Source organism: Salvia hispanica, chromosome 3 (genome assembly GCF_023119035.1).
Source record: "Salvia hispanica cultivar TCC Black 2014 chromosome 3, UniMelb_Shisp_WGS_1.0, whole genome shotgun sequence".
NCBI lineage: Eukaryota > Viridiplantae > Streptophyta > Magnoliopsida > Lamiales > Lamiaceae > Salvia > Salvia hispanica.
The window spans coordinates 52381274-52394610 of record NC_062967.1 but is presented as its reverse complement, the minus strand read 5'-3'; the positions used below and the strand labels follow the sequence as shown (position 1 = coordinate 52394610).

Below are 13337 nucleotides of genomic sequence, written 5' to 3'. Positions count from 1 at the left end.
GGTTCTTGAAGTTCAGTTTTCGGTTTTTCGATTTTGAATTTTCGGGTTCGGTTCGCTTTGGATTTTGAACTAAATTCGGTTTTTCAGGTTTGGTTCGATTTTGGCAAAAAAACCAAACCGAAACCCGAATGTTCACCCCTACTTTTGCCGCTAAACTACACGTAATTAATTAGATACCAGATTTAATGCAATACTCTACTATTTATTAATTTAAATGGAGAGAGTAATTAGAGTACAAAGATAAATAAAAACTAAAATAAAGAGAGAATAAATTAGAAAAATAAAAAAATAATAAGAGACTAAGTGCATGTCCGGTTTGCTAAGATTATATCTCATGATTAAGTATGTACTCCCTCTATCCCACAAGATTATATCTCATGATCAAGTATATACTCCCTCCGTCCTATAAGAATATGCATTCTTTCCTTTATAGTCCGAACCACACGAATATGCACTTTCTAAATTTGGAAATTCTTTCCTCTCTAATGAGGCGAGAGTTGAGATCTATTCTCCACTAATAATATTTTAGTTACTTTTTCTTTATATTTCTCTCATACTTTACCAATTGTGCATTAAAACCCGTGTCCAACTAAAAGTGTATATTCTTGTGGAACCGGGTGGAGTATTATGTTTGGTTCGTGAATAGTTATACCCACCCTCTCCCACTAAAATAATCTTACAACTTAATCCTAGATACATGATCATATATAATAAGTCATAGCAACCGAACGAAACCTAAATATAATACTATTTTTTTGCACGAATTAGAAATCAATCACTTGCATTCGAACAATGAAAAATAAATAATAATCACTTGTAGTGAGACATACGGAGTAGTAAATATATTATGGTGTAACCATGTTTCCTTAGATAGTCGCTCACGACATAAGGGACAACAAAGAGAGTTCGTAGTTTAAGAGGGAAATGACGATTTCAATGAGTCTTAAAAGGATAATGTCTTCATCTTCGAAAAAGCTTAATGTAGGTATCTCTCACATCTCAATCGGACTTTCACAGAAAAAGTTATAGTCGTTTTACAACAATTGCGAGAAGTTGTCAAATTCTGCGTAGCAATTGCGTGACTCATGCACAGACTCCTAATTGTGCGATGCGTGCAACGACCATCCCCCGCACAATCCTTGTAGCCGCCGCGCGAAGACTTCTAGTTGTGCTACCCATGCACGTATCGACAACTGGCGCACACACTACCCTCCTCAGCTGCCATGCGAATTGTGCACTAACTTATCTAGAGGCATGATGATAGGGACCTCGAGCCCCAAGCCCAAACGACCAACTAAGCCGTGGCCCGACATCTTTAATTGTTAGCTTATTATTTATTTGCTTGTCTAGCTATAGTATTTTTGGAACTGAAGAGCTAGGAAATTCCTGTGCGAGTATGTCAATATATTCAAAACCCTCGAAATCACCTGTCGTTGGGCACACAATCACTTCCTGCTTTTCATAACCCTCAACCCGCTATGCTAAAAAGGATTAGTACAGGAAAGTAGGGATCGAATCCCACAGAGATGGATGCGTAAGTAAACATGTAAAGAGACTTGGAAACTGTTTTTGGCTACTGCCACGCATTTTTGGAGTTGAGATTTAACTACTAGACTGGGGAAACAAAATGCTCTATCCTAACAGCTAGATCTAGGCAGGAATGACGGGACATGCATGATGAAAAACAAACGTACTCAAATTCTCCCAGAGCGGAAACAACTACTAGACCCGGTAAACGACTTCCTAAAATGCCTAGACAGAGGAAAAACAAAGCGTGGGGACCATTTCCCAAAATAGTAGGGTACGAATGAAAAGCTGTAGATTAACTAACTAAAGGCTTAATTAACAACGACTTCATCTTCTCAAAAACTTTGATCATGAAATGCAGAGGAACCACAAAGCAAAAACACAGAGCGAAACAGAGCAAACTAAATTAAACCGATTAATGCGATCAACTACTGAAACTAAAGCAGATCTACTATTACTAGACGAGGTAAACGAGAAAACATAAATTAAACATCAAAACCATGCAGATGTGAACAGATCCAAACACTGGATGCTTCATCCACTCCGGATCCAAGCCATCCACAACATACCAAATCAAATTCCATTTCCGATCACACAGATTTAACCAGATTCAACCGATCAACTACAATCTCCATACAATTCAACTCCAAACTTAGATCGATCACCAAAAAGCATCAAAAGTAAACGGAAAATGCAGCGATAACATGAAACAAAATCATAGCAGTAAATTCCCTAGCAAAAGAGTGCAATATCCAACGAAAGTTTAACAAAATATGACCGAGCTTCGAACAGCGAAGACTCGGGAAATTCAGAAATGTAAACTAAAAGCAGGAAATAGATTGTATCTTCGCCTCCCGTGGAGACGGTGTTACACAACTACCGATGAACCTTGAACCGTAAACCCCCAAATTGATTTCCCCAAGTGTGTGTGTGTGTAGAGAGTGAGAAAGCTAAGCTAAGAGCTAAAGGATGATGATTCTCCATGTAGGTCGCGTGCTCTTATTTATAAGGGATGGAGCTTCTAGACTCTTCCTTGTGCTTCCCATTCTGCCCTTGTCCAGAATTCTCCTCCGTCTAGTGAATTTGTTCCCTTTTTTGCTCGCTTCCTCTGCCAGGTTCCTTCTCCAGACGATTTCATCTTCTTCCTGGATCTGGCCTTTTCTCTACACATCTGGCTTACAAAACCTTGTCAGACCCGGGAAATTATAGAATTTAACCCCATAGCCGATGCATGAAATTACCCTTATCAGGAACACAAACCTTGCTCCTCAAGCAAGATTTCTACCGTATTTTAGCATAGGATTTATATAAATCTTTTCGGGTTTCCTTCTTGATTCTTTCCCGAATCGTAGAGTCGAATCAAGCAGGGTCCGAACTCTATAAATAAAGAGTCCATTAGAGAGTCAAAAAATCATTCAAGAACAAAGAAATAAAAATCTTTTCTTGAAACCCAAGTTTCGAAATGCTAGTTGACGCAACTAGGTTTCTTTATCGTTTTCTTCACAATTTTGTGTGCTCTAATCGCTCCGATAGGATTCAAATCCTATCACATGACCCGTGCAGTCGTGCGTTATCACGGACCACGTAATGTCTGAGCGACCTGCATGCACAGCCATGCGGGATCGCCCACACGACCTCGTAGCCTCCGCGCGACCTATGTGGCCAGGATTCACCCAATTAGGGCCAACTTCATATGTTTTGGAGTCCAAAGCCCATTCAACTTTCTTCCACCTACAAATACACACCATACATGTTTTAAGGACTTTTTTTCTACTTCAGAGAGAATATTAGCATGAGGCTGAGAATATGGATTTTTATCTGAAGTTAAGAACAAGAATCGGAAAAGATGGCCATCAACTTCCTTTCAAAAAAAATATAGTCCTCTTATGGTATTTTTATTTATTGATTTTATCACTTTGATCATCACGAGTGACTAGTTCTTTCAATTGCTCTTAGCTTGTAGTAGGGCTTGCAAAAAGCATGTCTTCCATTTATCAAATTCTTGAGTTATGCTATGCTAAATAAAATGAGTTGTAAGGATAATGTGATGTTTAACTATTTCAAAATTAGAGAGTTCGTAGTAGCACTTTTTTGATGGACTAGTAAGGATTGGAGGGAGTATTTTTTTAAATCCACCTATATGGAGTTTAACGTATGAATACATAAAAAATCAGGGTCGGCTTACCAAGCCGATGGATTAACACGGGCCAACGAGCTAAATCAACTCCCATGGTGAGGACCAGGATAAATCTCTTTATTGTAGAGAAATATAGCTACCAACGTAAATCAATTGCACTAGGAATTTTGGTTTCTAAAATCATTAACTTTCCCAAAAATATGCTATTTTCTCCATTAACTATAAAACGGTAAAAAAACCACAAATTTTGGAGAAGCATGTTATTTCCAGCCCGACTCAATTTTAAAATTTTACTGCAAAATACGTGTGCACACCAGAAATTTAAACCTTACAACGCTGTTTCCTACCTAGCTTTCTTGATAATTCTAAGAATTTGACTGACAAACAAATTGTAGTTTGAAGCTTTTAGGTTAGCTCTACGTATTTGAGGATTTGCTGATATACTATTTTGTTTCTTAAATATTTTAATTATAAACCTAGGGGTTTACATATCGTACACCAAGTGAAGAGAAGTAGAGACAACAAGGATTAACAATGCCATGGGAAAAACTAACCTCCGCTAAAGTTTGTGATTTTTCGTAAGACGTTTATATTTTATGGGAAATATTAAATTTTTAGAAAAGTTAATGGTGTATAGACTAAAATCCCATTTGTAGTATTCATAGCCCATTCCACGCTTAACCAAACTTCATTTTGAAACAAATAAACAAATAACAAGAAAACCATCTGAAATATTAGAGAAATGTAGCACTATTTTGCAATGTACAAGTTGTAGCCTCAATCTGGTTAAGACACTATACAGTAATAATAATAATAATAATAATAATAATAGGGAGTAATATATACACACTGCAAAACCGGAACAAAAATTTAGAGCCAAATGGTCTCTTGAGACTCAAGAACGCGTAGTTAGTAGTGAGGTTTGCACCACATTTCGAAGCCCGACACATAGGCTGGTCACGTGGCTCGAGTTAGGACAGGTTCAAGTCGAGAATCGAGGATTAAAATCCACCAAATGTAGCACCAGAAAGGAAGAACACCATCAGAAAAATGTTCTCAACTTTGTGCCAATCTTTATTGTATCGAGTCAGCAACGTCCTCTCTGAATCTGCAACAGAGCAACGTCATAGGAAGTTCAGATGACTGAGAGGAACGAATGCCTAACCTTGATGAGTGACTACAAATTTCAAGAAGAGCCATAAGTTTTAGATGTGGAAAGAAATGGTGCTAACCGCTCTCAATTATGCAGTTCCGGTGATGAGCCTCTCTCTTTGGTCGAATTTCTTGACCTTCACCAAGCCGATGAGGACCTTAAGGCTGAAGTAGGCGCAGATGATGTACGCGATGTTTGCAGGCATCTTATGACACGGAAATGAGCAGTGTTTATGCAATGTAGAATAAGATATGGGATTTTGAGTTAAGGAGACGCGTGTTAAGTTAACTTATTGGAGGCATACCTGGATTGAGTTGAGGTGAAGGATCGTAGCAAGGTTAACTAAGCTTCCTGCAGCAATCGCCTGCAAATAAGCGAGCAATGAGAATTCGATAGTTGGAGGAAAAATGAGCACATCTCCAAGTAATGATCTTTGAAAGGGTTGAATGTGAGAGGAAAATGAACTTACACTACCAATCGTGTTTTGAACAGTGGCAACACGTTGGAACGCCCTCTCGGACTCTAGGGTTCTTACTCGAAGCTTGAGGTCTCCTTGCTCCTACAGACACAACAACACGGATGCATGGAAGCTGTTTTCTTAGCAACTCGATTCAATTTTCATGATATGGTGCGTGTAGCTCACCAGCCGTTGGATTATTTCAGCGAGCTTCTCGACTCTATCAGCCTGCCTAAACAAATTGAAGACTGCACTGGACTGTCTATCCCATCTCTTCCGGAAGTCCTGAAAAATCACAGTGCAAGTTATAAATTATGCATTGCTTCGAACCAAATGAAACAAACCGTGTTCCAAACACTTGCCTTAACTACAACTTCCACACCAGCTTCGCGAAACTTCAGTAATTCTAGAGCATAGCTGCAACGTGCGAGTTACACACATTAGTTTCTTGATTATTGAGACTCACGGAGATTTCAAGAATCGAACTCACGGTTTGGCAATCTCAGTGATGTCAAATCGAGGGTCGAGTCCCTTGCCAATGCCATCCAGTACTGGTGCATGTACATTTCAGTAAGCACAATGGCTAGCTGCTATAGTCAGTTAAACATTTTGGGACAAAGCAACGTACCTGAAAAGGCTCTAACGACAAAGGTGAAAGTGGCAGGAAATCGGAAAGGCTGGTCTGCAGCAATGGCTAACAAATCTTCACCTGCGTACAAAGAAAAATGCATTGTGTTTTGAGAGGTTTCCTAACAATCCAAGTGTACACAAAAGATCGATGTTTCAGACAGAAATTAGCAGGGAACGAAAGCTAAGTATTGCACCGACACACCCAAAAACAAGAATGAAAACAATGTTTTAGAAGCAACATGGCATCAGAGGTCGATAGGTATGCCAAATTACCGATTGCAGCAAGGCGCTGCTTTTTCTTCTCGCTGGCTTCCTCTTTGCTCAGTGGCTTCTTGAATCCAAGCTCCTGTTTCGCCAATTCTCTTTCCTTTCTTTGTGCTACGAGGCGTTCTTCAAAGCTGCACAATTTCACTTCTCAGCTTAAGTCATACATCACAAAATCTTCATTTTTTTCTCTCTTTTGCACAGAACTTGCAAAAGGTTCGTGCTTTTAAACCTGTTGAGGAAGAACTGAGCCGTCCGTCTCACAGCTGTCATATCTCCCGTTGGGACTAGAACTCCCATTTGTACCATCGCTTGAAGAACCTTTTCGGGATCTTTCTCATAAACTCCATAAAAGACTTCAAGTAAGCCTTCTCTGATATTTCGGCTTATGCTACAAAGACGTAACACAATAATTACTACACAAAAAACAGTAAAATCAACCACATGAAGCAAGGGAAATGTACCTCCCCATCATTCCAAAATCATAGAAGATCAATCTTCCACCATTGAAATCATCCACAGCAATGTTTCCAGGATGCTGCATGGACTCGTATTGTTAGTCTAAAATGAGATAGTTTCGACATTACACAACGGATTCATTATCTCACAACAAATGACAGGATTAGGAAGGGTCGTTACAACCAAATCTCCACACATCATATCAGTGGAAAGACTGATTCTTAGTTACAAGTATTTAACTTAATTCGATACGTGTACAGTCAAGCCTACGAGAACCACTTACAGGATCAGCGTGGAAAAAGCCATGGGATAATATCTGCTCCAAGTAAGATTCAACTGCGTATCTGCCCAACCTACACATCATAAAAAACATAACAATCCGAAATCATACAAATTTTTGAAAATATGACTACTATTTCCGAAGTTGAAGAGCTATTTGGACAGAATAAACTTGAACAAACCTCTTTCGGTCCACCCCTAACTGGTCCAGGGCTTGTGTCCGGTTTATTTTGATTCCCGGCACGTACTCCATTGTCAGAACCTGCCGGACATTCCGACATTAGAAATCTAGTACATTTGTAGATGACTAAACTTCAACAATTTCAGAAGGTCACAATACCTGTGGAGTAGTGTATTCCCAATAAATACTAGGGACTTTGACATAGTCCATATCTTTGAAGTTTGTTGCAAACTGTTCAGCATTAGAAGCTTCTTTCGTGTAATCAATCTCCTGCAATTTTTAAGGAAATGTTCAATCAAACCAACAATTCTCATACAAATATGAGTTATGATCTCAAAGAAGCAACCATTGACCTGATATAACACATTTGCACATTCATCATAGATAGAGACCCAATCCCTTTTTGCACCATCAGACTTTGGATCGATCTTCTGAAGATATTCGGCTATAACCTTGAGATTTCAAAACGAGAAAATATCATATAAGAAAAAGTGACCATTATCAATTTTTATTGAAAAAAAGATAGAAGATAACAAAACTCAATAGAATGTTTTAGCTACCCTCAGATTTTTTAGGTCAATATCGAACAAATCTTTAAGTCCAGGTCTTTGTACTTTCACGACAAGCTCTTCTCCCTTGAGTCGAGCACGATGGACTTGTCCTGCTCATAAGCAAGGCAACCCGATCAATCATACATATGCGTATACTTTAGGCTAATGAAAATAATATTCAATCTAGAGATTCCAGGTGAATCAAGTATACCAAGACTTGCAGCAGCAATTGGCTCATGGTCAAATCTTTCGAATATATCATTGACAGGAGCCCCAAGTTCTTCCTCGACTATTGCTACTGCTGTTTCTGAAGGAAAAGGAGGAACTTGGTCCTGCAACACTTGGAATCTTAGTTTTTACTTTTTGTGAATTATAAAATGATTGCAAACGAACCGTATTTGTAGAAAGTAAGAAAACGCGAAGAGCTCAAGATGGCAAATTTTAGGACAGCACATAAAAGAACGTACTTGAAGCTCAGATAGTTGATCAACGTATTCTTGGGCGAGAATGTCTACTCTCGTGGAGAATTGTTGGCCGATCTTGATGAAGGTAGGACCAAGTCTCAAAATATTTTCTTTCAGCCACTTTGCAAGAACCTTTCGTCTCTGGACCCTTTTTTGCTCCGTCATTCCACCTGCGTGAATGCATTTTGCAAGATAAATCAACAAATGAAATAGGTGAAGAAAAAACAAAACTCGAAAACGGAAACTGCGACTTGAAGTATTTTCGTTTAATAGTGTGGTCAAATAGAGTGGCTAACCTTTATATGAAAACTTCTGATTGTTTAACCAAACCCTGAAGATAAAAGTGAGAACAAATCCCCAAATCTCGAGAGTCCTCTGAATCGTAGAATAGGTTTTAAATCGGCTCCAACGGCCACCAGGAGCAACAGACACCTGTATGAAGAACAAACAATCTTGAACATATAAATTCACCTATTGAGGACAATGCATATACTATCCACAACATTGTAAATAGTGTTTTAACCGAATAGCTAACTAAACCGATTTCCCTTAAACCATAGTTATTTTCATTCATGAATAGACACACTATTATCCAATCACACTTTACTGTTATACCATAAGATTACCATTAACCAATGACCAAAGCACATAAAACTTGAACTTCTTCATGCCAAAACACATCAAATCTATTCTATTCCATACAACTCTCATTTGAACTTCACAAGAATCACCGTCGGAAATCGCCCTCAACTAATACCTCAACTAACTCCATCTACCTCAGCTTAACTAGTACTCCTATCACACAATTTTCCAAAAACACGAGAAAGGACTCCATATAAGCATTATTATGTTTGCATTATAAAGAAAAAAAACGTAAAATTCAAGTCAATGCCATTAAAGTTTTCTGAAACACACGAAAGAAACAAGCCCGAATTCGACTAAGATTAAACTTGCAGCAAGCAAACTAATCAAATTAATACCTTTCAATCACAAGATTTGCAACATTACCAACTCAAATTGGCTCCAATTTTGGTATAATCAAAATTTACCACATATCAGAGCATAGTACAATACAAACACAACAAAATCTACCTCAACTTGATCGCCCCCGCCTTGCTTAAACCAGGCCTCCTCTTGCCCAATCTCCTCCACACTCTTCTTCTCACTAACCACCTCCTCCATTTCCACAGCTTCCAACACTGCATTTCCACTCCCAACACTCCCATTTCCATTCCCATTCACATATCCAGCTAAACTCCCATTCTCACTCTCAGATATCACACTCCCATTTCCATAGCTGCCAACTGAGCCATTTCTGCTACTGTAATTCCCATTAACACTACCGTTCAATTTTGCCGCCAATTCTCTGTCCCTCTCTTCAACAACAGAGTCTTCTCTCTGAATAGCTCTGATTCTTCCAAGAATCTTTGCATTGCTTCTGGGCCCGGCTCTAGAGAGCAAAAGCTTGAGTCTTTTTGTTGAGTTGTGAGGAGAGAGAAATATGAGCTCAGGTAAAGTAGAACTGAAAATTGAAAAAGTTGCCATTTTAAAAAACTGATTTCTTGATTCTCAGCAAACCCAGAAGCACATTCTCCAAAAAAAAATGATCTTGGGTAGGAAATTGAGAGGGTGGGAGTAAGAGATTTTTGCAGAGAATCAAGAACTGAAGTGGGCTTTGCTTATTTTTATCTTTTGAATTGATTATGGAGTTAATAAGATGAGAGGCTGAGAAAAGTGCGTGACCTGGAAAGAGAAAGATTTCCTCGAAATCTGATTGGCTGACGCAGTTCTCTTTGTTGTCCGTTTAGTGATGGCTCCATAGCCACAAGTGTTAGTTGTTTTTCGTTTCTATTGTGCAATTGTGCAAATTGTAAATTCCAGTTGTTTATGACCATAGACAATTCAATTTTGTCAAATAATGCGATGTAAATTCAACTTGTTTAGCTTACTCATTTTTCATATTTTAGTACTGTATTTTTCAAAATCATACCTTCTCATATGATTTCATAATTAGTTTTAAATTTTAATACTCCCTCCGTTCCAAGGAAGATGACATCTTCCTTGGATGGCACGGGAATTTATGACTCCTTCCTTGAATGGCACGAGAATTTATGCAACTTTATTTTGTGTGTGAAGTAGAGAGAGTAGAGTAAAAGAGATAATAAAATAGATAGAAAGGTGTTTCTATTTTTAGTAATGAGTAATTTTGGTTGAGACAAACCAAAAAGAAAAGTGGGTTATCTTCAATGAGACGGAGGGAGTAGTACTCAAAGTCAAAACCAATCCTATTTTTGGTTTTTGAGTAAAGAAATGCCTATATTTAGGTTTACCCTAAATCAAAACCAATTTCTTTTTCAAAATTTTATGAGTAAAAAAGCATAATATAGTAAATATTCTTTTAAACTTGAATTTACTTTAAATGGTTGGAATGAAATCATACCCTTTTGATGTGACATTTACCCTATAATGAATTTGCGTTTAATTTAAATGGTTGAAGATGCTATAAGAAGTAGTAACACATGAACTTTTTTATTTGTCAAAGTTAAATTTATGATAATTTATGGAGTCTCATGCAATTTTTTAAAGCTCCAATCTATTTTTTTAATGTTTTGAATCTATTTGATAAAATTAAATTTTTTGTAAATAAAAAATTACAATTTGGAAATAAATTTCAGCCGTTAACAAATTCAAGAATTTGCATAAACCCTAGATTATTGGGGCTGGGATGTGTTAAATAGCACAACAGCCCATACAGCAGGATTAAAATAATACGTAAATATTCAATTTATTTTATACGTACTATTTTTTTATTTGATTATCTGGTGTGGTCTAACAGCAGGATCCCCTCTAGATTATTGTGGATTTACTCCTCATTATTACGCTCAAGAAAGAGTAAACAAAATAAATATATAATCCAAAAAACTCTTGATTCGCGAAAGAAAATAAATGTATGAAAATGCATATAGAATTTATGCTTTAATTGTTGTAAAAAATAAACTCAGATTTTAGATAGGACTCAAATACAGTAATCAACCATTTCCTCATTTATTAATACAACAAACTGTACAAAAATCAAAATTAAATTCATTTATACAATTAACTTCTATTGATACAAATTCATTTATACAATCTATATGATGGAATAGCCATGAGGTGCTTATCTCTACTAGTCACTATTCCAAAGTGTTCTGTCATGTCCAAATCCCGAGGCTCGACACCATCGGGGAGCTCCCAATCGAAGCAATGCACCAATTGTGCCACGACCAGTTTGACCAACGTGAGCCCTAGCTGCTGTCCCGGACAGCTTCTTCTACCCGACCCGAAGGGTATGAGCTGAAAATGCTGCCCGAGGAGGTCAACATTTTCCCCAACAAACCTCTCAGGCACGAATTCATCAGGTTCGTGCCAGAAGTTAGGGTCTCTTCCAATAGTCCAGATGTTCACAAAGGTCCACGTTCCTTTGGGTATGTGAAACCCGTTGACCGTGCAATTTTCCATGGATTCGTGGACGAGTAGTCGGCCAGGTGGGTGGAGCCTCAGGGTTTCCTTGATAACCAAATCCAAGTATTCGAGTTTGTCTAGATGGGATTCGTCTACCATTTGGTCCAAGCTCACAATCCTCTCCAATTCGTTTTGAAGCTTCTTCGTCACTTTGGGGTGACGAATCAGCTCTGAGATCGCCCACTCCACCGTCGATAAGGTCGTATCCATTCCTCCTATAAGAATATCCTAAGCAACAAAGATTATCTCATCAAATTAAGATCAAAATGATGAATCCAAGTTGAAAGCATTCATATAGACATTATCACAAACAGGTTGAGAGCAAAACAAATACCAACAGAACAGCTTTGACATGGCGGCGATCGAATTCGAATCCGGCTTCTCCGGAGTCCATAACGGCTAGCATCGTGTCGACGAAGTCGTGATTGTGCGTCTTCTCCAGCTTTCGCTGAAGATGATCATCGATAATTTTATCCAGAAATGCATCGAAAATACTGCTCAATTTTTTCATCCGACGATCTAATCCCTGCACATCAAGCGCCGCTATGAAGGGGAAAAAATCCCCCAAATTGGGGATCGCAGCCACCTGCAGCGTCTCATCAATCACAGCTTTAAACCCTAATTTCTCATCCAAATCCCTATCCACATACTTCCGCCCAAACACCATCAAACAGTTCATATCCCCCAAAACACCGGAAACCCTGGCGGTGAGGTCCACAATTTCCCCTCTCTCCGCATCCCGCCGCAGCGATCCAACCATCTCCCCCATCCCCGCCCTCCTGATCGGCCGGAACTCGTTGATTTTGGCGCTGCTGAGCAATTCCACGGTGCACAATCGGCGCATGTTGCGCCAGTAGGCGCCGTAGGGGGCGAAGAGGATATTCCTCTGGTCGTATCCGATGTAGCGGGCGGCCTGGTGGTGAGTCCTGCCGGCGAAGGCGAGATCGTGCGTCTTGAGGACGAGCTCGGCGCCGGCGGCGGACGAGACGACGACGGCGGGGATGGTGCCGAGGCGGAGGAAGATGATCGGGCCGTGTTTGGCGGCGAGGCGGTGGAGATCGCGGGAGAGATTCTTCCCCAGCAGGTGGAGATGGCCTATCAGAGGCAGCGCGATCGGTCCAGGCGGCAGATCTGTCTTCCTCAGCAGATGTTGGAGGAAGGAGAGGAATAGTATGACGAAAGAGAGAGCTAACCAATACCAGGCCATAGATTTTTACTGTAAATATGTGTGGGTGTTTTGTTCAGTGAGTTGAAGGTAAGAGAGAGATATAAGTATTGATTTTTGCTGTATGATTTGAATAAAAAGACATTGAATAAATGCCATTGATTGGTATGGAATTGATATTGATTTATCAATTATTGTAGAGCCGCGCTATCAAACCGCTTCCATCTTCAATAGTTTTTTTATTTTAAGATCGAATGAACATTTTTTTTTTTACATTTTTTTATTTATTGTATGATATTGATTTAATAACAATAAACCCTTGAACATTTTTTTAAGTTTTTGGAAACTTTTTGTCCGACAATATCTCTAAGAAGAGTATTTTATTCTATTTATATTTTTAATCTCTCTCGCTTTCTCTCTTTTTTATTTCTCAAAGACTCAAACTTCCATATGATTTTGATCTCTCATATTGGAAGTTTGCTACTTCGATAAACTACCAAATTTCTCCATTTCAGATATAATTTCTCAGTCTCTGAAAATTACTCTCTCCATTGCCTCATACTTGAGGT

General features: G+C 38.8%; 2 protein-coding genes across 2 annotated transcripts; both read right to left on the bottom strand.

The window, feature by feature from the left end:
• Positions 1–4375: 4375 nt before the first annotated feature.
• Positions 4376–9777, bottom strand: LOC125210633 (protein ACTIVITY OF BC1 COMPLEX KINASE 8, chloroplastic). Its single transcript, XM_048110176.1, has 20 exons — positions 9195–9777; positions 8399–8534; positions 8106–8272; positions 7850–7970; positions 7648–7748; positions 7441–7539; positions 7247–7357; positions 7089–7168; positions 6911–6980; positions 6633–6706; positions 6401–6559; positions 6178–6302; positions 5903–5983; positions 5765–5825; positions 5637–5691; positions 5461–5559; positions 5287–5376; positions 5122–5181; positions 4897–5022; positions 4376–4772 (listed from the first exon to the last, which is right to left on the bottom strand). The coding sequence occupies exons 1-19, from the start codon at positions 9645–9647 to the stop codon at positions 4906–4908; spliced, it is 2259 nt and encodes a 752-aa protein (XP_047966133.1). The 5' UTR covers positions 9648–9777; the 3' UTR covers positions 4376–4772; positions 4897–4905.
• Positions 9778–11123: 1346 nt separating this feature from the next.
• On the bottom strand, positions 11124–12915 carry LOC125211606 (cytochrome P450 71AU50-like). Its single transcript, XM_048111476.1, has 2 exons — positions 11938–12915; positions 11124–11831 (listed from the first exon to the last, which is right to left on the bottom strand). Exons 1-2 carry the CDS (start codon positions 12808–12810, stop codon positions 11220–11222), a joined length of 1485 nt encoding a protein of 494 aa, XP_047967433.1. The 5' UTR covers positions 12811–12915; the 3' UTR covers positions 11124–11219.
• Between the last annotated feature and the right edge of the window lie 422 nt (positions 12916–13337).

Excerpts from the sequence above, each read along its gene's own strand:
- LOC125211606 (XM_048111476.1), bottom strand. The coding sequence starts at position 12,810 with ATGGCCTGGTATTGGTTAGCTCTCTCTTTCGTCATACTATTCCTCTCC. Across the intron at positions 11,832-11,937 it reads ATGTCAAAGCTGTTCTGTTG|GATATTCTTATAGGAGGAAT; the intron begins GTATTTGTTTTG and ends TTTGTTGCTTAG.
- LOC125210633 (XM_048110176.1), bottom strand. The coding sequence starts at position 9,647 with ATGGCAACTTTTTCAATTTTCAGTTCTACTTTACCTGAGCTCATATTT. Across the intron at positions 8,273-8,398 it reads TCAGAAGTTTTCATATAAAG|GTGGAATGACGGAGCAAAAA; the intron begins GTTAGCCACTCT and ends GCATTCACGCAG. Across the intron at positions 6,707-6,910 it reads GCTTTTTCCACGCTGATCCT|CATCCTGGAAACATTGCTGT; the intron begins GTAAGTGGTTCT and ends GAGTCCATGCAG.